The sequence below is a fragment of the Corvus cornix genome, chromosome Z (assembly GCF_000738735.6).
Source record: "Corvus cornix cornix isolate S_Up_H32 chromosome Z, ASM73873v5, whole genome shotgun sequence".
NCBI classification, from domain to species: Eukaryota; Metazoa; Chordata; class Aves; order Passeriformes; family Corvidae; genus Corvus; species Corvus cornix.
The window spans coordinates 13,304,755-13,329,902 of record NC_046357.1 but is presented as its reverse complement, the minus strand read 5'-3'; the positions used below and the strand labels follow the sequence as shown (position 1 = coordinate 13,329,902).

At 41.1% G+C, this 25,148-nt stretch overlaps 1 protein-coding gene and 1 long non-coding RNA gene across 3 annotated transcripts in view; one reads left to right on the top strand and one right to left on the bottom strand.

Moving 5' to 3' along the window:
• The window catches only part of ADAMTS12 (ADAM metallopeptidase with thrombospondin type 1 motif 12), a 160,467-nt gene extending 141,328 nt beyond the window's left edge, over positions 1-19,139 (bottom strand). Inside the window, exons 1-2 of one of the 2 annotated variants that reach the window (XM_039567189.1) lie at positions 18,747-19,139; positions 13,803-14,164 (exon numbers count right to left, since the gene is read on the bottom strand). In XM_039567189.1, coding sequence (XP_039423123.1) covers positions 13,803-14,164; positions 18,747-18,876 — 492 coding nt within the window. In that variant the 5' untranslated portion in view covers positions 18,877-19,139. The remainder of the gene's footprint in view (positions 1-13,802; positions 14,165-18,746) is intronic. The other variant, XM_039567188.1, reaches the window with a different exon arrangement.
• Positions 19,140-19,801: 662 nt separating this feature from the next.
• On the top strand, positions 19,802-24,829 carry LOC109144039. Its single transcript, XR_002044516.3, has 2 exons — positions 19,802-21,780; positions 24,475-24,829. It is a non-coding gene; the product is annotated as an uncharacterized LOC109144039 (long non-coding RNA).
• Positions 24,830-25,148: the final 319 nt, after the last annotated feature.

Below are 25,148 nucleotides of genomic sequence, written 5' to 3'. Positions count from 1 at the left end.
CCTCATGCAAACCCTGTTTTCAGGATCCACTTCATTTTGTCTTGCTGTAGTGTGGTGATCAGTACAGAAACACTTAATACTAAGGAATAGAAATGCTTCAGATAGGAAGGCAGACGGGACACCCTGAAATAAACCCTTTGTAAATCCTTGAAATAAACCCTTTGCTTTTTGCCCAGAACAGCGTTTTCTGCCACAAACAGCATGTGCCAGATTCCCCAGCTGCGAAGCTGAGTTACACCACTGCAGAACACCCCTTGATGCAAGCCCTACAGGAATACTGCTGTGCTCACTCTCCCTTGGATGTGCACACACTGTGCTGCCTCAGCTTCCGTGCGTAACAGCTCCCAGACAACTGAACTTTATGCCTGCCAAGATCTTTCCTCTGCAGTCAATTGCATGAACAATGCCCTGTCCTTCTTTTTTTTCCCCTTTGTCTTAGAGTTCTATTTCTCCTTTACTGCTTGTCTCTCCTCCCTTCCTGTATCACTCACAAGTGTGTTAATTTAGCTCAAGTTCAGTATCTCACTTGGTTAAGAAGCCTTTGGATAATTGTGGGGCTATATCTGGGAAAGGTGTTGGTTTTATTTATTTATATCAATCACGTTATGTAGACCTATACAAATACCTATACAAATTTTACTCTTCATATCCTTAAAAGAAAGGTAAGGTTGAAGTGAACAAAGGCCACTTGCAAGGGACACAAGATGTTTATCAATCAGATTTCAGAGTAGTGTTAAAAGTGGATGTCTTGACTTCTTGAAATCTCACCTTCATACAGGGCCGAATACATCTAAATCATGTCCCACAGTTACCTTATCTCTTTATCCTCCAATTTAAAACTTTATTTATGTTCTCTTAGTTTTTCAGGTCTTTCCAAGAACATCAGCCTGCTTGTTTCAAGAAAGACTGTGAATCCTCACAAATCACTGTGGTCTCAGCACTCAAAACAGAATTCAGGTAGCTAGAAACAAGAAAAAAAAGGAAACCCTAAATCCACAAATCCTGTTGCCAGTTCTACCTTAAAAAACTAAACCTCACATAAGAAGGAAAGGACTGTCTCAGACCAACATCTCTTACCCGTATCCTATTTCTCAAAACTGCTGAAAGCAAACACCTGGAGAACAGTAAAATAAGATGTGATACTTCCCACAAGTTCTTACCCTGTCTTTTTCAAATGGAGTGATGAAAAATACCTGTTGTATGCTGAGTGAACCTTCAGTCACATTCTCCCATATTTTTCTAATCTCTGCTCAAATACTGGGATCTTTTTTCTTCCCCCCTCCCCCCAACCCCGCCAAGGTAGGGGGAAAAAATTACAAAAAATCTCCATGAAGTATAAAGCAAATATATTCAAGTCTTAACCTCACACTTCTAACAGATGAGCTTTTAAAGTAGAAATTTCTATTATTTGCTAAGTCTGTGACCCTAGAATCCATACTATGACACTTGAATTTTCTCCTCTTCAACACCACACCTACCATTTCCTGGTTAAGGATACAACATCCCGATCCTTCCCTGTACTGATAATACGTTCTAGATCTGGATCCTGAGCGAAGTTCATTACACATTATTGATTCTTGTCCCATGAATACCAAGAAAAATTTTAAATAAAAGCAGCCCCAGAACAGAGACTTAAGGGACCACATGAGAAGTCTTTTTTCTCCCAATAATACCACGGAACTGCAATGTGTAATGCCAAGTGACACAGTGCTCTGAAACACAGAGCTATCAGCACCCTTGATTCGTCCCAAATACGCAAGAGAAAATGCTACACACAAATAAATACATACTCACCTTGCCAGATATGTGTCATTAGCCCAGTTACTGGGATGTAGCCAGGTGCATAGGGAGGATGATGGCCAATTCCCAAATGCCTAACATGACTCCGGTTAGCAATGTCACAGTGGCACTTCACCAATGGGAGATGTACCATGCAAGTACAAATTAGTGACCTGATTTAATTCTGCATTGGAATGACAAATGACAGTGAAGAATACTACTCTGTTCCCTGTGGCACTGCTGCAGATCTAATACAGATAAACAGCTCTATCTACTGCCATGCTCAGGTTAAACGCCTAAAGAGACCTTGTCTTGTAATCAGGTTAAAAAAATTAAAAAGAAAGGCCCTAAGAACACTGGTTGAAGTGTAAGGGTTTGGGGGGAGGGGAATGGGTTAGCGAAGGCTTTCTGCTTTGATTTGACTTGCACAAAAATAGCCTGTGTAAGGGCTAAGAATGCCAGCGGCAGATGGACAATTCACAAATTCCTATACTTCACAGAAATCCATTCACTGTGAGAATCTGAGCTATTACGCCTAATGTGTTTTTCTGATTTGGGCTTCTAACTCTCACAACATTTATCCACTTACAGACTTTGTACAACACTTCATCTCTGTGTTCTGCATCTTGAGTCTTCACACTGGACTGTCTGGATGAATTATGGCTTTCAATTCAATTGTTACATAGGACTTTACAGTTCAAAGAACAGAAGTTCTTAGTAATGGGGAAACACGGAACATTTGTCAAAGGATGAAAAAATGCAGCTCAGTTCAGCTAGCTCCAGTCTCCATAAAGAAGCTTGACATAAACAAACTTGGCTTGCTTGTATTTTAAAGTATCTAATTGTCATTCAGTCCTTTACAGAACACATTTCTTGAGAAAGGTTATGATAATCAACTTAACTAGAAATAGTACCATATAAAGCAACATTCAGAGCCATAACATGAAAAGATTATGCCAAAAGCTGCTCTGCTGCCTTGCCAGACGATGACGTATCCTAATTACGAGAAAATGGCCAGAAAGATAACACAACTGGGTTGGAGATAATACTCCCTTCTAATGACCAAAGCAATTCAGAGCACTGCTGCAAAATAAATTCAATAGCCTAAAACCTCACTTGGGTAAATAACTGTAGCTGATGATCTGGCATGACATTTAATGAATTTAATGTTTATTACTTCTATTTGATCTTAATAAAATATTAATATGTAATTTTATATTCTTTGAATATACATTTACCACTTTTTCTGTCAGACAGTGATTACTACCGCAGGCAGGGGCTTTGTGGTTAGTCGCAGCTAATTTACGCTCTCCAGTTTCATTCCCTCCTTAGGTTTGGATTGCTTTCACAGGTGCAGTAATGGTCATTTAGCTTCCTAACTCTTCCTTGGCATTTCTCTCCTGAACTGCTACTACTCTCAGACTTTTGATCTCTTTTCCAAAGCCAAGTGAAATCTGTTTCCTGATTTGAAAGAGAACACTTAATTGGATAAACAAGTGGCATGTTGTCTCTGTAGCTTAGCTAGCAATAAAGTAAGAAACATGCAGTTCTCCACGTAAGAAGAAACCTATACTTTTCTAATTTATCCCTTTTTTTCTGACAGCTGTGACTGGGGTTCTACCTCCAAGAAGCAGCAGTAGCTTGTGCTGTGCATTTCAATGAAAAAAGGATTATAACACACCTGTTGTTTTTTGACAAGCATCTGCCACCAGCTGTGATTTAACTACATTATATAAAGATACAGCAAAAAATCTCAGCAAGTACTCAGCCACTCCAAACTGACATGATGTAAAAACCTGTTCAGAGAAAAAATACAGTTTCTCCTTTTGATTATAAGTTATTTAGAAAAAGACAACAGCTGTTGTAAAATATGCAGGCAATGAAGTTCAAACACTTTGGTGTTGTCTATAGACACAGCAAAACCAGTTTAATGAACATTAAGATCTACTGAGGCTCTTCGAGCACAAAGATGAACAAAGAACTTCCAGACTCCATATAGAAAATAAAGCCAGAAAGAAACTGGTTTTAAAAGAATTACTCACACCTCATGGCAGCAACAACAACCAATTTTTGCTTTCCACTCCATGCACAACTTTCAAGAGAAGGCACCTATATTAAAAAACAGATACAGAAAAAATACTCCGGGTTGGTGAAAACCTGTTATATACCCTGTGCCATAAGAACACAGCAATGGCCAGACTGGATTAAAATAAAGATACTTTCAACTCAGTAGTTTTCATGAGCAGACAGGAGCAGGTTTTTATGGAAAGGCTGCAAGAAGGCAGCAAAGATAAAAGGACACAATCCCTGACCTCCAGATGTTCTGGAAACCTTCCAGTTTGGGATGTCTTGAGTTAAAGATTACTTTCTCATCTCTTTGCTGGAGTTCTTCTCCACCACTTGCTCATTTTCTCCATTTACTTCCCTGCCATTCAAGACACCTCATTGTCTACAAATTTACCCATCTTATAGGTTCAGTTGAAATGATAGTTTAGACCTCACAGTTAGAAATTCAGCAATTTTATATTAATTAATTTGCAAAAGCAACTCAATGTTTATTGTGGTTTTTTTATTAATAATGAAGCTTCTCTGCTTCAGCTTTTCTCCTTCAACCAATTTCCTTGTCTTTATATCTGGATTAAAAATTAGTTTACAATCTGTTATAAAGGATGATAGAAAACTCTAAGAAGCTATTCAATAGAGTAAGGACAAAGGACAACCCATAAATGTCAGAAAGCTCCTGAGACTGAACAGCTGGACAAGAAAGAAAAAAAATGTAATTAATAGATTAGTGAAACTTGATACAGCATTGCACAGTGAGGGGGCAAAGGCAGCACATGGACTCCGATCTACCTGCTACTGTGCAGAAAGAAACAGAGCTGCTGTTTTCATGGGGAAAAAAATTGGAACAATATAACAAACTAATCTCAACAGCTGTCCAACAAAGCTGTCAAGTGTTTGGAACTACCAAGAAACACAAAAATAATTAGGAATATACTGTGTCACTGAGTAAACCATCTCAAACACTATGCTCAGTGTTTGATTGTTCACTGTGTCCTCCAAGAAGCATCAAATGAAACTGATAGAAAGCTAGCGAAAAACAAATGAAGATACATCTAAATCAATTTTTAACTGTTGTAATTCATATGTAAAGTTACATATTTCTAACACTGAGTCAAGGGATGCCCAGAAAATGTGTGACATACTAATTCATCCATAGGTTTTCCTCCAAAAATTTGACCTGAGTTGAAAACAGAAGCAAGGATGACCGAACAGGAGATGTCCAACTGCCATGTTCTTACTCATATCTGGATATTTACTTAGTCATTGCTGGGCAGAGGATGCTGGATAAAACAGCCACTCACCCTATCCACAGTCTCCATTTTTATGATTTTGACCAGATTTGGTCCATGACTGTTCTAGATAAGGAAATAGATAGAGTTAACACTGCGTACAAATTAGCAGATATTCAAGTCTGGACTGATCATTTAGAATTGTCTTTGTTTCAAATATATACATTTAAAAATGGGGTGGGAGGGAAGAGTGAAATTTGACAAAAGAAACCTTCAAACAAAAAGCTGTGTCGGTGTGTGAGTAAGGTTGTGGTTGGAATTTACAGTAACTTACAGAACAAATTTAGATTTACTCTTGGGCTTTCCATGTATCAACAAGCACTTTATTAGGGTTTTGCTGTTTGCCATGAGAACTGGAACACACAGTGAATGTGTTTAAACACAGCCACTGTTTAACCAAGACCACCAGTTTTTCATGACTACTTACCTGTTTTTAATGCTTGTCCTTTTCCAGAGACAGTGTGTATATAAAACACCTAAATATCCCAGACTAAATCACTAAATACATACATTCTGTTGCAATTTGCAATTGAGTTGGGTAAGTCCATTGTTAAGCACAAGATTCTTGAAAAAAACCCACCAAACACAATTATTTTGGCCACAGCTTGGTAATAACCACACCATACAACAGGGCAGGAGCCTTCTCAGCACACCAAATAGATCTGAGCCCAAGAGCTTTAGCTGCAGTGCAACCGTTCTGCAGTGACAGAGCTACAGGTATGTATGTGGATTTGTGTGTGTGTGTGTTTGTCTGATGCATGTGTAAATATAACCAAGTTCTGATGCTGACACTGTGCAGAAACTGCAGCTGCTCCTCTCAGACAGAAAGAGAACTGAAGAGGCAAGGCCTGATCTTCAGGCTGCTGGTTTTCAGCTGGTATCAGAAGGCAGGCTCACGCAGCTGCTGTAAAAGTACCACTACCCATCTATCCTCTTAGTGCAAGCAGCAGACAGAGGTATTTGGGTCTGTTGTTTGTATCACCCACTGCTGTTCACCACCAAGCATCCAGCTAGCATCTGTCTGCTCAGAACCAAAGCAAAACAGGCTTTTCTTGGTAATTTTCTCTTCTTTGAAGAACTAGAAAGTAAGGCACGCAATTGGCAAGATTTGTCCCTATTGATGTCACATTACATGCATCACTGGCCAGGTATGTAGAAAAGCTTCAGTGCTTCCCTTCTCTTCTGCTCATTATTAATGATTACATACAAAGCATGTGCTGTGATGGGCAGCAGGTACAGCATGTTACTAATATGGCAACCAGTGCAAACAATTCTATTTACCTCCAAGCCAGACCACTCCTTTCAGCATCATGAAAATAGAGTAAAGAAAAAAAAAATTCTATGAACAGCTTTGCTCCCCTACAGATTTGTTTATTACATGTATTCCATTTTCCCAGTTAAAGCAATTTCTTCCAATCTCTCCTGAACTCCCAGCACTCCTCACCATCAGCAGGGACATGTTACCTCGCTCAGGAACAACTTACAGCTGTGCTGAGCCATTTGCCAAGCTGAATGTGTACATCCATCATCTCACTGATCAAAAGTTCCCACCTTTACCTGCAAAATTCTCAAGAACTTAATGGCTTTGATACCTCCACTTCTCTTTCAGAGAAAGAGCCAAAAACTTTCAAAGATACTAGAAGATATGAGAAGAAATAAAGAACAGACCATTTTACAAACTTTACATTATTAAAAATCAAAGCAAAATAGATGTTATGAATATTTTTTACTTCTGCATCCTGAACCTGAAGTAACAATCTCATGGATTTCCCTCAGTAAACATAAACTTTTTTATAAAAAAACACCAAAGTAATGAAATCTTGACATAGCAGATTGATTACAAAGACTCATGGAAACTGGAAATATGACTGACAGCTCTGTACACCAACACTATTCCTAAATATTTAGCAAATATGTATGTAGATACATATTTAAACAAGAGATTAAGATTCCTTAAAACTACATAAAAAGAGTCACTCTTTCATATTCTCAAAAAATCACTCCCTTAAAGGAGCATTCTAAATATGGGTACTCCATCCAAACCAGCTCATAAAGACCAATACTTTTTTTAACCTACCCCATCAATGACCCTTCCAATAAAATGTAACCACGTTGTTTTAAAAGCTCCAGTCAGACCCAGCTTCTGGTTTAACAACTTCACATTGGTTAAAGGTGACAAGGCCAAAAGCAGGAGCCACAGACACAGCCAGATTCTCATGTATTGAGATCACTGATGAGATTCATTTGACCTGTCAATTAGAGTATTTTTGCAGACAAAAGACCGGGGGAAGGGAGCTGGCAGATGGATAGTTGAAGTTCAAACACAAAGAAAAGGGATGGATGTTAAAGTACTGCAGCATATACTAACGAAAGTTTGAAGGATGAATCTGTGGGGGGATGGGGGTAAAAAAGCCCCACAGACCACCTTGTCTTTGGATCATCTTCAAAATAGACAAACAAAACTGTGCAACACAACCACAGTGCAACCACAGCACTAGTCAGTCAAGGAGAATATCCAGATACTTATTACTGTTGTGGAGAAACAAGGCAAACCAAGCATTACAAAGAACAGATGCAGAGAAAAAACTGCATTTACTTTTAGTGTATGTTTTTCTGCTTGCAGTATTTTCCATACTACTGCATGTGAGAAGAGATGTACAGCAGCCACACAACCAAGTTACTTGGCAGGTCTTTCCTTCTTTAGGATTGCCAGAACAACCCAAGTTGTAACAATCAGAATGTGGAAGCTCCATTGTAGCCAGCCAAGGAGCAATTCCCACCCCGAGGAAAAGGCTGGCAGCTTGACTTCATTCCTGCCACTCTCCAAACACCGTATTCCTACACTTTTGGTTCCATCAGATTATCCCTAGCCAGATAACCAAAAGAGGCCGTGGTGGAGATGTCACTGACACCTAAGCAAAAGACACAGCTGGCAGGTAGAGCCATCCGACATACTGCCGAATAGAAGCAGGACCCAGCCAGTACTCTCCCTCAGGGGAAAGACAAAGAAAGAAGCAAGAGACTGTCCTAGAGGAAGAAAGGAGACGAGTAAAAAGCAGGAGACCCCTGAAGAACTTTTGTTTTTGTCTCCCAGAAGCCTTGTTCACAGAATGGAATTCATGTGTTTATTTGAGGAAGCACTACAGGAATACATTCCAATTCAACTCTTAAAATAACAGCCACCTGAACAGCACGTGTCCCCCCACATGTGTTCTGCGGGTGTCCAGTCACAGGTCAGGGATCAGTGCTGAATCCAGTTTCCGGTGGTCAAAAATTCAAGTGAGAAAAATGTTACATATCCTCTGTCCTTAACTGTCTTTCTCACTGCCATGTATTTTGCCACTTTTAATAATCAAAAGACACTTCCATTTGAAGAGAAACAATTCTGCTAGATGCAGGTATACCTCAAGGGAATAAAAAGATACAGTTATTCTTCTGGGCTTTTGGAGTGATTTGCGTAGTGCTTTAGCTTTGCTAAACTCCGGTAACCACCTTTAACAACAGATTAACAAACAAATGGTCAGTAATCAAACAGGCTCACATGCTGGGAGATACAGAAGCAGATAAATACATGTATTATAAGCTTAGCAAGAAATTTTATTCTTTCATTACTTTAGAACAAATATTATAAAACTGTTTTAAAAATTCATTTATTCTTAAACCTCATCTAAGGAAAACACCAAGTCCAACATGTTGAAGTATGTTTCCTGTATCCATAGGAGAGGAAAGTCTAAACAGCAGTATTAGACCACTGTCATAGGGCCCAATATCACTGAAATACTGTTATGATACCTGCACAGAACTGTACAACTTGGGACAGATCATAAGACAGTAACATGTGGGTCAACATGAAAAAAGCATCTCACACTAACTAGAAAAGCCTATTGGCATGTAGCAGGAGAACAGAGGTCATGCTGAACTCCCCCAAACTGATGCAAATCTGCAAAAGATAAAATGCTGCCGGTAGATTTTATGCTACACTGAGGAGACCAGATTAAGGGCATGGGTGGAACTGCGTGAGTACCAGAGCTCATTCTGGGGCTTCATACAATGGTGATATCCAGCAATAAACAGTTACATTCAAGCAGAATTCAGTCACCATTCCACTTTGGTGACAAGCTTGTCACACATGTCAGGATAGACACAGATGTGCCCAGAGAGGTCCCACTTAGAGTATCTTCTACCACCTGCTACACAAACATACAGCCACCAATTACAGGTCCACAAAGAGCTGCCCTGCCTGTGACTCAGCACAGAGGGAAGAATGGAGGTGGGGGAAACCTTTCAAAAATCTTTTCAAAGGCATCCAGCACTTATTAAAAACAGTGATGCCCATTAGGACAGAGGCAACCTTCTGACCAGCTGGAGACAGCCAAAGCAGGATCTGCCCACAGGCCCTGTATGTCCCGGAGCTTACCAGGAGCTACCAGCTTATACGCACAGATCATGCTCAATTTCCGTACTAATGTCCTTTCAGTCCTCTGCCTTTTCCCTGCTAATGCTTGCATTGCCTTTGAAGATAAATGTATCCCCTCCCCCCCCAAGCAAATGTTGATTGACAGCTCTGCACTGTAAACAAGTGTCAAGGAAACAAAGCCTTAACAATGCTCTGTCATCTAAAAATACTATAAACAACATCTGTGTTATTGACGGATAAAAGAGGGCCTTGTTCCTAATGAAGAGGGTAGACTATGGGAGGAAATCTCAATTCCCAGCTCTGTAAGATTCAGTGCATATAAACCTACCATATTCATTCAACTTCACTGCTCCCTCCCAGCCCTACCGAGGGGACAACCTGACACCACTGCTCCAACACAAGGGATTCTCAGGACTAGCACAAAACTTGACAATTAAGGCATTAGTACTGGAAAAGTTCATTGTAGCTTTCTGTGGAAAGGCACCAGGAAAACTCAAAAGCATGATTAGAACAGTGCCCTAAATAGTCTGCCAAGACAGCCAATCCAAACATCATTTTCACTCAAAGATACAAAAATGAATCATTTTCTCCCCCTACTTCATCTTGGAAGCTTTCCTGTATCTAAGTGATTTAATGTCTGCTGCCCTTCCAAGTGCCACAATCTGATGTTTCTTATGTTCTAGTAGTGACTTCCTCTCCGGGCTTCCCTCCTCCAAGTGTGACCCAAAACAAACAGCGAGGTCTGTCCCACTCTTCTCATGTCAACACATGCATTATTCAAAAAGGCTCAGAAGTGCAAAAGACTTTACTAAACAACTGACCCAGAGAGGAAGAGACAGAGCTTACAGCATCATATTCTTCAACCTGTTAAGAAGGGCATGATCTATTTATCATGAAAGGGAAACTAAGATTTCACAAGGTGTAAGAAAAAAATGGATTTGGAAATTACAACTTATTTCCTCCAGATCTCTGATATAAATCTATCCTCTGTATTCTCTTGTCCAACTCTGACCAAATCCCTTTAAGAATCTTTTTTTTCCATGTATACTTCTGAAAACAGAGACACAGTTACCTTTTTTTTAAAAAGAACAATGTCACACAATGACCATGCCACCCATTCTTATACCTCACAGCTATCACTCTGTTATTTCCCTTGCAGGCCATTTCGGGAACATAAAAAAACCATCAGCAATGCCTGTGTAATGCCGAGGGAAGTAGGAGTACATTTCAAAGTGAAAATGCAAGGGAGATGAAAATCCATTTCTATATTTTCTGTGGGAACATGTGAGTGATTTTCATGATGAACACAAACCTACACCACACATCTTTCTTTGGTTCTTACACACCACTATTGTCCTGGAAATTAAGAAACTGTCAAATACAAACCAAACAGAGTTGACATGAGAAAAAGTCATTCCAGCAAGAGGACTAAAACTAGGATTCCCCTCCCACAGGCATTTTTAGTACTTTATTTTGCTCCAATTCAGGCCACCACTTGTAAAACAGGGCTGAAAAAGATGACATATTCTTAAGCAATTCACTTGGACAAAATTACAAAATAATAATGCAACCATTCCACGCTAAAAATTACAACCGAAGGGATATTCCACAAAACATATTTATTTAATCAAATCAGTATTTTCCAGCATTATATATTTTTTAGCAGCTCATGACTAAGAAAGTAAAAAATTAGAAATTTAGGGATCACAGAGTTTCCTGTCATTCATTACCATGGTAAATTGGTGCTTCACTGAGCTTATTAAAAAATGCTTCAGCAATGAAAGTACAGTAGGCTTTCATTTTATGATGTACCTAAAGTGTCAAGACAAAACAGCATCAGGGAAGGAGCATCACTAACATTCCTGTTCCCAGTATTTGAAAGCTAAGACATTGGTTTTCACCAGCTCTTAGGTTATGAGGCTTGAGAATATCAGCACAGTTTTACTATAGTAAACAAGCTATCAATGTCTCCTCATGCCATAGGTTTAATATCTAAAGTAAGTTTCTCTAATTCCATGGTGTTTACTTATTCTCAGTTCTCCTTCATCCTCCTTCCCTCCTTCACAGGAACAAATAGAAAAAAAAATCTTTTCAACAGAAAACACAACTCACCTCAGAAAGAAAAAAAAGACAGAAACAGACTTGATGCTGACGAGCACAAAATTGCCGTTCACCAGGATGGAAATAAATCAACACTAGAGCTCAAAAATGTGGAGACCACCACAAACAAGAAAAGTTTCAGAAATGTTAGGTTTTTATTATGAAAACCAGATTGCATTTCTCATAGCTGGCAAACTTATTAATCAATAGATGTTTTCAAATAACACTGGATCTTCTGGAAAATTTTCAGGGTAAAAGCAAGAGAAATCACCTTTCCCCAGCTTGTGTCATTCAGAGGAATCAAGATACAGACCCAACTCTTACTGCAACCTCTTCAGAGTAGCAACTTCTGGACTTCAAAAATCATCACATCAAAACTATCATGTTTTTACCCAGAGGCAAAGCTCATTTATTCAACCTGAATCAATTTATGATAATATATTTTCGAAGTTTCATTTTGTGGCAGGATGGGAACACAAAATCACAACAGCATTTTTCTGATACAAGTGTTTTATCAAAACCTTCAAGTGAAAATAAAAGTCAAAAAGTTTGTAATACAAATGAAAGGATAACTTTAAAGGATACTACCAAGATGAATTTAAAATGCAAATTGAGTTTTGTTTTTTTTAGTTCTTGTTGCAGACTAAATACTTCCACAGACATAATGAAGATCTAGCACCTCATTTTTCAAGCTCTCATCCTAATGAAAAATAGCAAAGACATTATGGTAATGTAGAAGAGAAAACAACCAAAGGAACTACTCATAGTTATGATTAGAGATAATCATATCTCCTTTTACTTACTGACCCTGTATGATCAAAACATGTTTCAGGGGAATTTTGGTAAGTTGGTCCCCACTGGAAGTGCTACTTAGAAAATCCCTGATCTTCATGCCTGTGGGACTGAAACTTCTGGCCTCAAGCAATGGTTTGTTTCTCCAGGAAACATGCCAAAAGTGTTATCAGCACTTGTGTAAGACTCCAAAGTTTCCCGATTCAAGTAGACCAGGGCTGTCTGCATGTCATTTCTCACACACTGCCAGAAGACCGACTTTCCATAGTTTCTGAAAGCTTCATACAGTTCAACAGCAAGGAACATGCTTGATACTGACAGGTTGGCAGGGGAAGGTTACACTTTACACATATTCATCTTGGTGTTCAGGCTCAAAAATCAAACATCAGTCACCAGCCTGCTGCAGACTTGAGATGTGTTGGCCAAAAAGCATCAGTCCCTGCTTCACGCGCTTTCCAACACCGCCATTCGCCACTCCAGGATCAAGGCATGAGAGCACATGCACGCTGCATGCATTTCATCATCACCTCTTCCTGTACACTCCACAAACCCTTTGGATTTTGCCTCTCACAGATCACATGTGCCATCTTACACACCTCCCTACATCCCCTTCACACTCAGGCACCTTGTTTCTTCTTCCCCTCCTGACAAGGCAGGCTCAGCCTCATGCTCTAGCACAAACAGAAACCTAAGCTATGGCTGTGATTAAAAAAAACAAAGCATGGGGAAAAAAAGGGTTTCCATCTCCTTGTCTCAGTGTGAACCACAGGATACTGAGAAATGTTCGACTTCAAGCTCCAGCCTTAGAAGTAAGTGCTCTTTGACATGAGAAATGCCTAGCAGTGGTTAATTAATGGCTTGAATTCAAAGCTCTGACTAATGTTGCATCTAACCTATCATTTATATCTGAAGCAATTCATAAGGAAATGATTGCGTTTTCCCAACCTACCACCCGTGGGTTTGATTCACAGAGCAGTTTCAGTGCACTTGAGTTACATTCCTTTTAGAGGAAAACAGAACAGAAGCTCACATCCAGATGCATTTGAAAGGCAATCCAACTACTAACAATGACTCGATACTTGGATGGCTTCAAGCTGTATGACTGATAGAAGCCTTTAGTCCAGATCACCAAAAAAAAAATAAACCTATCTTAAAAGTAAATGCTAAGGGGCCTCAGCATCACCTTTTGAGTTTCTGATTCTTCCAAAAATCCAAACAACATCCATAGAATTAAACCTTCTTTCCGAGTTAGTAGGGTATCAGACTGGCTCATCCAGTTCCTTCACAGACATATTCATACCAGCTCAGCTCTAGTGACACCAGAAATAGCCCAGAACCCCAGCGAAGGTCACACCACTTACCAGGCCACTGCAAGTGCTGATCGCTGCTGTCCCGCTGCCGGAGCCAGGCTGCCACGCCGTGCCAAGGAAGTGGCAAGGGACTCCCGAGTGAGTTGAAATCTTCGCACTGGTGTGGTTGCCACGTCTCCTTTCTACTACGTAGTTATGGGAAAGAAAACCCATGTGGACAGTTAAGTTAAAAAACAGATCCTTCTCCTCATGATTAATTTTGTAATATACCACATTTTCACTTTTTCCGAGATCTCTCTTGTTCCTTGGGCTTGAGATGTGGTGGTGTAGATTAAAAGAAAGAAAATGCCCACTTGCATCTACCCTTGCTGGATGAACCACGTGGTATTCTGGCACTGTCTTCACAAATTGCTCTGAGAGAAAGGGAAAAAAAAAAAGGAAACAAAACTAAGGTGAGTGCTAGCCTGTTAAAGGGAAACTCAAGAGTGCAATTCACCACAACATCCTACTGACACAAAGGAAGGCAGTGCACAGATGACCATGGAATACATTCCTCATTTGGGCTTTCTATTCTCCCATTGTAACATTCAGTTTAGAAGCTAAACATTATTCTTTTCAAATATTTCATCACCATTCATATAAAAGACTGACTGTCACACACAGCCCCCTTCCCAATCCCACAAGGGCGGGAAACCCTCCATGTCCTAGGTCTTCAGGACATGGCACTCTGATCAAGGAGATCACCTTCACACATCCAAAAATCTGACCACAGAGCCTTGCAAATACACAAATGTGAAGAGAACACCAATTGACTTGATTATTTGTACTAACAGCACCTCAGTTGCATCAGCTTTAGCAGCTGCCGCAGCTGCAGATTTAGAATTTCAAAGAAGGGTTTGAAGAGAATGAAGTAATCATGCTCTTTTTTATAAGGAGTTCCAAGGAGGATAGGATTGGAAATCTTTATCACTCATCAGGATCTAGCAGGGGAAGAGAGATTATTGACATTGCTGTCCCCTGCTACAACAGGGGAAGCATACATAAGAAGATACAGAAGAAACATCACATGTACCCAATTTTATTTTTTTAAATTTCTGTGAAATGCAAAAACCTCATGCAAATAACACAAATCCATGTAAAACACAATCCATATGAACTCATACCCTAAGGGCCAGATCTGCTGGCATACTTGAATTCTACCCAAGAAATGACAATCTGAACACATTTAATTAAAAAGAAGTTATGATGACATACATTAATCCAGTTCTTCTTTACCCAGAGTTGTTCCTCATTCCCAAAGTCCCAGCCACTTACACACGAAGTGAGTACACCTCATTCATTAACTAAGCTGCTTAACAAAGCAATTAGCCTGTTCCAGCTACTTCCAGACTAGGTCTGGTTAGGCAATCCTTTTAGAGGCACTTCTCCCTCCACTGCCTGCACCGTCAAAGCCACAGAGGAGAAACCCTGCCTAAGCAGACAGCTGTCTGGATTCATCCCCTTCAGGAAGCAACACATCTCATTTGTCCTCATTAGCTGCAGTTTAAGACATGGCAGCTTGCATTTCCTCAGGCCATGGATCCCTGAGACACATGCACTGAAACATTTCCAACAGAAAAGAAAGCAAGACAAAATACACAAAACCCCTGCTTCCCAGCACATATACAACTACATCAGAAATCTGGCATTGTCTCAGTGGCATCTTTACTTCAGAGGCAAGCTTATTCTCTCACACAACAGATTTCTTTGTACACAAGCCTTCCCACCAGCCTACAGTGACTTGGAGCCTTTGCAGGACAAGCCACAGCAGTGAGGTTTTGGGCCTTCACAGTGGCAGGTCTTGACAACATGGACACTAATGCCTACCACAAGTTCTGAGAGACATCTGGCCTTGTCCACATAAGGGGACTGAGACACTGGAAACTCAGAGCACATCTTCATGCCTGCAGTTGGCATGAAGTAAATAGCACAAAAGGTGCCAGATGCCTGGTAAACCAGAGCTCCAGAGTGAAGCAAAAAAAAGGCAGGTAGAAGAGATAAGAAACACTGAAAAATACAACTTATCTGCAGATGTTAAATTGTAAGACTTTGGGGAAGTCCCACATCCCATACTGTGCTAGCAAAGACAGGCTAACAGAGAATGCTGCAAGACCAGGCCCCCATTTCTATGGTTTTCAGCACAACTCATTAAATAATCAAATTAAATGCCTGAAGGAAAACTTACTCACTTGCTGTCACTGTGCGATTTTCCTCTGCCTGATGTCTTGAACTTAATTTGTTGTGGCTTAACTGCTAAACTCCATGCAACACCAAGGACTTGTGGTTTTGGATTTAAAACTATTCAAGGAAGTTTTTTACTTCATCACTACAGCAATTAGTGTGTTGAAGTTAAAGAAAAGTAGACCATCAACATAGATGGAAAATAATACTGAACCATCGGATTGTCAAAGCAGAGAAGTCAAACTCCTTCCACCCACTCGTTAAATACTTGTTTAGTCACTGGAAAGGGGAATTATGCTGCATAATAATGTACTGTAATATAACTGAAGAAATTAATTATTAAAAAGCCTCCAAAAGACCAGAGGGGATAAGACTACAACACAAAATTCTAACAGAATGAGGCTAACAATATTTCTGCAAGCAATCATGATAAGTACATTTTTGTCTAGACTGCTGGGTAAAAGTTAGCAAAGGCAATCCTACCTGTAACAGAAAAATTTACTGAGCTCCACACTAAGTCTAAGATAGCATAGTTTCTGCCTGGAGGAGAGTGTAAAACAAAGACAGGAGGTACAATTTTGATGATTCCTTTCTTCCCTTCTAGGAAAGAAGAACTAAATACATGCAACCCAGACTGCTCAAAATTAAGGGCTGCATCCTTCAACACTGAATGCCTCTATATAATAACATGAATTCCTATTAAAACACCACAAGTTCCCATAAAACTTTGCAGTAGCAAACATAAACGGAAGGAATAAATGCCAGTGCCACTGACAAGCCACGGCGGTGGCATGTCACAGCACCCCCCTCGGACACCCAGCATACTCTCCACTCCAGGGAAGTCCTGCCTGTCGAGTGGGCACTGCTCAGGATTTACAGGCCAGGAAAGGTGGCTGTGTAGCTCCAGAGAATGTTTTGTCTTTCCAGAACTACAGCCCCGGCACGTTGGCTTGTGTTGGTGCTGCGAACAAGACTGAAGCAGGGCACTGAGCAGCAGACATTCGAGTCAGGACTTTGCTCTGCAATCACAGTGTCTGCTCAGGCCCTCTGGGAACACAGGACAGGCAACATTCAGGCCCTTCATAATTGTTTGAGGAGCCCAAGTATTGTTTAAGTTGTCAGAGAAATCTTCCCTGCAGACCTTCCTAATTCTGCATCATTGAAAACATCTGATAATATTCAAAACCACTCCTGTCTGTTCTGCTCCTCTGTGGATTCTAATTCGCCACACGTGGCAGAGAATTGCCTTATTAAGAAGGGCTGTACACAAAGTGAATAAACTAGGATAAAGAGAAAAAAATACATGGTCTGTCACACATGACAGGAAAACCACAATTTACTTTAGATACCTAACATGTTCCCTGACAAAATTCCTTTAAAATGTGACACATCATCATTTACCATTGTTTCATCTCCATCTTTGTAGTTTGTGTACATCTGCCCCTCAGACCCTCTGGCTTCTTTTCAAACCACTCCCTGGGATAGGAAGTAGTGTGGCTCATCTTGTGAGGAAGCATCATGCCCAGGAAACACACCAAGCTCCAAAGCCCCATGGAAGAGAGAAGGCCTTATCACTCAGCAAGGGCATCCCTAACTGTCCCATCTATCACACTTATGGATGTGGAGGAAGCAGAATACTTCAGTGGTACCAGATACAAACTTCAGTCCACACTTCACACTGCAAGAAACCTTCCTTTGCAAAAAATTAGCCACATTTTTAACTGCCCCACTACTTAATGCTATTTGCAAACTCTTGGAAAATAGTGTTTTAATGCCTAGAAAGTTAAATTAATTTTACATTCATTTCCAAATGCCTGACAATTAAATTGCTACTACATGCTAACACAACCATCCCTGTTCTGTCCCACGTAGAGTCACAGCGATGTAATTGCTGCTAGCATGCACCTTCAATGAATCCAACAGGAACCAGCTTCAGGATAATTGAGAAGTTCACTTTTCAGGGCACCTTATTTAAACACTTTTCATTTTCATGATCTCTGAGGGGTACAGAAGATTTTCTCTTCTGTGTTCAAGCTCTCCTGCCAGCACCACAGCTGTTGATTGCATCAGGAAGCAAAATTTTCTCATACACTTTTGGGTCTTCTACCACCAGGCAGAGTCTTCCAACTACTCATAATTTTACTCCCTTGGGAGCCACTTCTCCTGTTTTCCTTAAACAGGGAAAAACTAAAATAAAAAATAAAATTCCTGTCTTACACTCCCCACAGCAAAAGAGGGAGAAAACCCAACTCTGAGGGCAGCCTCAAAGAGACCCCTCCCGCGCATGAAGTCTGACTTGCAATCTACCATCCTCACTGAATGTGAGAAACTCACGGCGGGTGTTGAACCCCGGTAACACCAATCCTTCTGGAGCGCCTGCTGCTTTGGTACAGAAGCGATCACTTGTTTAGAAATAAGTAAACAATCAGGACAGTAAACTTCTTCAATTTAGTAGCACAAAACGATTCTGGGATTTAGAGAGCTGCCTCTAAACGAGGAAGATCAGCAAAAAGCAGGGTTTAGTAATTAATACCTTCATCTACACAGCCAAACTCGATGACCGCCCAGGAGCCGCAGGAAGGCGCAGCCAGAGCGCGATGCCCCGCCGAGGGCAGCGCTGGGAGGGCGCCCGGGCAGCACCGGGGGCCGACACGGCCCGGCTCGCCGCCCCTCCCGCCCGAGCAGCGGCACGGAGCCGCGGCCGCTCCGGCTGGAAGCGCACCCTCGGCGGGACCCGCGCCCCGCCGCGCTCCCGTCCCGCCCGCCGCCACTGACCTTGCCCGCCGTCGGGGAACGGGGCGCTGCCGGCCGGCGGGGCCCTGCCCAGGCAGGGCGCTTGGGCGTGGAGGACGAGGAGCCAGAGGGAGAGCATGCGTGCCGCCCGGCTCCGCGGGACACATGGCATGGTGCGGGCGGGGAGCTGCGAGCGGGGCGCCTATCGGGGCCCCGGCATGGCCGGGCGGCTCCCGGCGCCGCCGGACACAGGCGCCGCTCCGCGCAAGGGCTGCGCGGGGCCGTCCCGGTGTCTGGTTTCTGACGGCGGAGGGAGGAGGGCTGTGGGGAGGGAGCAGCTCCCGGGATCCCCCGCCTCGGAGCCGCCGGGGTTAACGCGGCGGGACGAACCGGGCCGGGCTGGCGGGGAGGGAGGAGAGGAGAGGCCGCCAACAGGGGCTGCCTGCCCCCCCTCCGCCCTCCACCGCGGCCGAAACGGGGCGTTCTCCCCGGCAGCCCTCGGGGAGGGCCGCCCGCGCACGGCAGCGTCTCCTCGCTGGTCTCACGCCCGTGGTCTCTGCTGAGGGGCAGGGGCAAGGCGCCTCGCAGCCCCGCACACGGCCTGGCAGAGGTTCCCCAGCCGCTGGGGAAATGTTCGAGGCACGCGGGAGTTTGACGCGTTTTCCACCACTTTCTGATGCGGTGGGAAAGGATGGCGGGGGTTTCGCCCCACCTGAAGCACCCGTAGCCCATGGCCCCTCGGGGTCAGCAGCCAGAGCCCAGTTTCCAGGCTGCCTCACAGAATCACAGCGTCAGTTAGGTTGGAAAAGACCTCTGCGATCACCGAATCCAGCCTGTGACTGAACATCAAAATGTCAGCTAAACCATGGTACCAAGAGCCACATCCAGTGTTTTCTTAAACACCTCCAGGGATGCTGACTCCACCACCTCCCTGGGCATCTAATCATCCTTCCTTGTGAAAAAATTCTTCCTGATGTCCAACCTAAGCATTCCTTGATGCCTAAGACTCCTCAGAGTGCCGATACCATTCTGTGTTTTAGCAGTGTGCTGGCACATTGGGGTTACTTCTGAATGTCCTCCCTTTGTATGGAAAGTTCTTAAATAGCCTTGGCATCTCCATTCTTAAGTGCATGCTACGTGCTTTCTGCCAAGAGTCTCCTCAGGTGGCCTCTGCTATGGTTGCTGCTGAGCCAAGACTCCACAGATGGGTGCCCATTTTGGTGCTGTCTCATGCTTGAGACCTGGGCTGGGTTCCTCATCTGCTTTGATAGCCTCCTGCTTAAAGTTGACTCTGCCATGGACTTATTATATACTTTCATGGAAACCTGTGCTTAATTGTCCTCATTCCCCTGCTCAGTTTTCCCAAGATGAATGGCTGTCACAGTTCAGCTGTGAGAACTGTGAACTCCAGACTCCAGAGCACAAAAATGCAAAAAAAGAGTTAAAGCTCCAAGGTATTCTAAACCAGCTAGAAATGTGGCTTCCCCCAGACAGATAACTCTGGAAACAGACCATATTTATAAAAGAGTCATAATTGATTTAGGAGTCATCATGTACTCTGTTTTAGATAATGGAAGGACACAGACTGTGCAAAAGACATGGAATATTTGATATCCAACAGCACTTGCCAAGAGAAGATTTGTTAATTGCTAGGTATTTATTTCAATATAGCTGTCTAGGTATTCTGCATATGAAATAGTAGTATTTCATCTGTTACAGTGACAAGTTTCCTGGTGCTCTTGCCATTAGGATTCTTAGTCTAGTCATACAGTGGGCACTAGGCTGTTTTGTGAGACTGGGTATTGTAGCCTGATAAGCTCTTTATCAGCACTTCCCTGAAATTAATTTAAAGCTAAGTATGACCTGAAATTAATATAACATTTGTAATATTTAGCATCTAAAAAACACTTGACAATTTTTGCATATAAAATGCCACACAATTTGACTTTAATATTTTGAAATAAGTCAGTCAGTGAATAAGAAAGAATCTACACTAAATGAAATGAAAAGGAAAAAGATTGTAAAGTGAGGAGAACAGGCCAGGAGCATTGGAAAGAAGGTATGACAGTTCAAGGGCATATGTTTACAGAGTACTGGTTTAACATAATTGTTGAAGGCCATCAGAAAAATAGCCCTTCTGTGAGAGACATTTAACTATTTGCTTCCATTTTCAGTCATCTCTTTAGGTAGGTGTTCACTGGTAGGTGAATCTGATGAGAGGCAACTAGTATTTCATGCAGGATTCCATCTTGGCTTCTCCCTCAGCAGGAAAACTTAATTCCTGTTGCCCATAATTCTCTCAAGCCCTGGAAGTGAAGGAGAACTAAAAGCTTTAGGAACTCAAGAGAGTTTGTGGGAATGCATTTTACTTTGATTTTTTTTTTTTCTTTTTAAAAATTTTTTTTAATGACAAAAATTTGTAGATCCAAAAGTTGTACAGAGTGGAGAAAGAGAGCTGTGGGAATGTGGTCTGAGACATCTATAACTCTCTGGGCTTTGTGCCAGCATGCACATACAGAGACGAAATGATTCACTGGGTGTAGTGTCAGAAAATACCCGGGGGGACAGTAAGGTTCCTGCTTCAGGGATGGTGTGGCTGTAGCTGACACAGTCACAGTGTCCAAAACACAGCACTGTACCAGCTACTAAGTAGAAAACTACGTCTATCCCAGCTGAAAACAGGACACACGCACAGAGTCAAAATGTGAAGCCATGGCACAAGTCAAAAGCACTCTCCTGCTGTGAGTACATACCGAGGCCAGCTATTTTAAGTGAACAGAATTTATGGCACTGCATCTTGCCAGTGGTTTCCTGTTCCAAAGAGGCATAACCTGAGGTTTTGGAGTATTTTTTGAAAGTCAGTGCATTTTGGTTTTTTTGCTAACTCAACCTCAATCATAAAGAGAAAAAGAATACAGCACCACATCAGCTGTGTTCTTTTGGCAACAAAGTTATTGCAGTTCAGTGGGTGCAGCTCTGCACAGAACAGCCTGTACATTTATTGAAAGGTCACAGTCAAGAGACACAATCAAGCCTGGACTGACAAACCAGAAACAATATCCGGACTCTTTTAAATGTAAGTAGACTTCCAGGACAGCCATAAAAGAAATGCATGTATTGCAATTTATATGTATGTAGAAATGTTTACAGAGAGACAGAAAAGCAGAGGTTCTGAGCAGCAGGGAACTAAAATACAAATTGTATGATTTGACATAGAGGAGTTGCTTCAAAATGAAGTCCGTGTGAAGACAGTCAGGAAATTTTGCTTTGCCAGGAATGAGAGTCTCCTGCCCAAAATTTAAAGATATAAAATTATATAATACACACTTCTCTGCTCTTCTAGTCAGCAGGGAGAGAAGATACTTCTGGAGGATAACACATCCCTTTCTGTCACATCCAAGGTGAAACACTATTCAGACCTGACTGTTAATAATCCAGGCACCTTAACAGTTTGCTTGGACTAGAAATGGCAAGAAGGTGGATCACACCTAGTGTGGTGGGCTTAGACTATGCTGTGATTCTGTGAAATTGTGACTATTGGCAGGGATATGAACTGAAAGAGAATGACTTTGAATCCCAAGGACCCCATGGAGTTTGCTGGGTAATTGCAATTGTTGATTTACAGCAGATTTATACAGAGGTTTGTGAGTACATTTTTTAAATTTTTCTTTTTTAAATCTTTAATCTCATTCCCTGTTTCTCATCAGGGATGCAGCCTCTTAACACAGCTAACTATTGGTAATTGAGCCAGAGACATTGTTGGATCTCTCGACTTACATTTCATTATAGTCTTTACAGATTTTTGGGACTTCATAAGTTACTCTTGCAAAAAATATATTTATATATTTGCTGACATTCCACTTCTGGTTTGTCTGTGGGCAGACTCAAGTAACAGAATGAAGCAAACTCTAAAGTAGTCAGTGATTCTTTGACATGAAGTTTTTTTGTATGCTCACACTCAGATTCCGCGTGAGTCTTCAAACATGGATTGTTATTTATAATTGGTAAATTAATTCACAAAATTATAATTTTGTGCTTGAACTATGTGAGTTTAAAAGCTCGTTGGTCATACTATCCATATTAACCAAATAAAAGCATGTTTCTGGTGCAACAGGTCACTTTGAATTAACTTTTTATGAAAGTTCGTGCCAGAAAAATATGTTCTCAGTGGTCTGCCAGACCAGAATTTCTAGAATTCAATCTAGAAAGCAAATTATGAGAGGATGATGACCATGATTAAAGTTGGGTTGTTTTGGTTTTTTGTTTTGAGGGTAGGGGGGGAAGTGGTGTTGTTTGCTTGGGTTTTTTTAAATTAAAACCTATCTCTATGTCCAAATAATACTTTCTGGAGGATATGTCTCGGTCCATGAATCATGGTATGACCATTGTGTTACCTGAGACTTTGTAATGAAAGCCTGTATACATTTCCTACTACACTCTTAAGAAAAGAATTGCCATGAAAATCTTCCCATGGTGGACACACACCAAGTCACACCAAGTTCACTCTCAGGATGCAAAAGGTAAGAGTTGTAAAATCCAGTTGAAAATGTGCTGTTAACAGTTACTGTCTGAATTTAGTCAAAAGAATGAGACTGTAGCCCTGAGCTCATAAAAAACCAAAGGGAGACCATAGCGGTTTCAGAAATTAGAACTGAGAAACTAAACTAATATGAAATATCCCTTTCCTGTTTTCTAGTTTCCTTCTGCTGATTCTCCAGAATTTTGTTTGAGAGAAGATGCCATAAAAATAATTATTTGTAAAACAGAATTCAATTGCAAGAATGCAACATTTAAAAAATAATATAAAGTATACACATACTAGTAAATCTTTTTAATAAAGTTTGTTCTAGAGCTTTACTATTACTACTTTTTGCTTCAGTGTGTCAAATTTAAAAAAAAAAACCCTCTTACTACTACAAAAATATCCTGAGAAATAGTGCCCTGTTTCTGTATTTAGTGATACATTCAATATTTTAAAAATCTGCTTTAAGCTACAAAAATGCCTTTCATATTGAAAACAGAACACCATCTCCCTTGCCAAAACATTTCAAAGGAGCATACAGCTGGTTCAGTCACTGTTGTAATTATAATAAATCTTTTGTTTGTGTATGAGGTCTGTAAAGGGAGTGAAAAATTATAGGAATTTTTTGGAGTAAATTGTAGGAAAATTACCATTTTCAGCAAATGTTTGTTTGGCATATTTATCTGAAACATTTTTTTAATGCTATTTGAGAAACACCTGCAGGACACTGACACAATATAGTCAAAACCAATGGGGACTTTCTGTTGGTGGTCTGAACTGGTGCTTTTTTAAGTTTACTGTACTGATTGATGCTGCCTGCAGGCAAACTAGCAATCTCAGCCCCATGGATTATTTTAGCATGGTACTATATATACACAAAAAAAGCCTCTGCCTGATTTGTTCGGGATTAACAGAATACACAAAGCAGCCATTTTTTCACCGTTATCACTAGAATTATGTCATGGAAGCCTCTGCCTGTCAAGTTTGCTACAGTTTTCAGAAAGTTTGAGTAAGTAACACCAATTGCACTGACACTTGGATAAAAAGACTCCGGGAAGTTACATGTTAGCAACAAGTCTTTGGCCTCATGGATGGAATGAATAGAGAAAAAACAGAAGACAGTATCTTCCAGAACAATAACCCTTGTTACTGTATCTGATGTGTTTTGCAATCCTTTTTGAAAGCTGATGGAAGTGTTTGTTCTGACAGTGTGTTAATAAATCATTATTTCTTTTATTATTTATCTAGGTGTTACAAGTTCCCTTACCTGCCTCTGAAACTTCTCTGAGATGGAGAATGACAAAAGAAAAACCACCCAAGACTAAAAAGGAGTTTTTCTGGGAGTCAAAACATGAGCAAAAACCTTGGAGTATCATTTCACACCTGCAGCCCTGAGTTCAAAATCCACTACCAGTGTTCCCAGGAGGTACCTGAGTTCACACTCCATTGCTTTTTCTGGGTGGCTAACAGAAAAAGCAACATAACATTGGACATTATTTCCCTCCTCTTACCCTTTCTGAATCATTATTACTGTTCAGTCTCAGCAATGTATCATCAAGATGTGCAAAGCAGAAAAAATGGTAGAAGAAATTATTCTATGCAAGACATGTTTGATGCAATTTTTCCAGTGACGTATTTAAAATTGGATGTGAAGATAGCAATGTGATGAGAATAGGTCAGAATTCAATCTAGAAAAATCCACTTCTGCCCTATCAATCTTACTAATAATTTACCAAGTGAACCTGTCATAGTCTCTGCATGGCTCAAGTACAGCTTATTTTTTCCTTGTGGGCAAATACTAGCAGGACTAAGAGAAGAGAGAAAATTGAACAAGAGCTTGCTTATTTCAAATATTTTACTAACCTTGGTTTTGGGTAAGTGCTGATTCTAGTGCTAAGGCAGCCATTGCTGCTGTGGGCTGG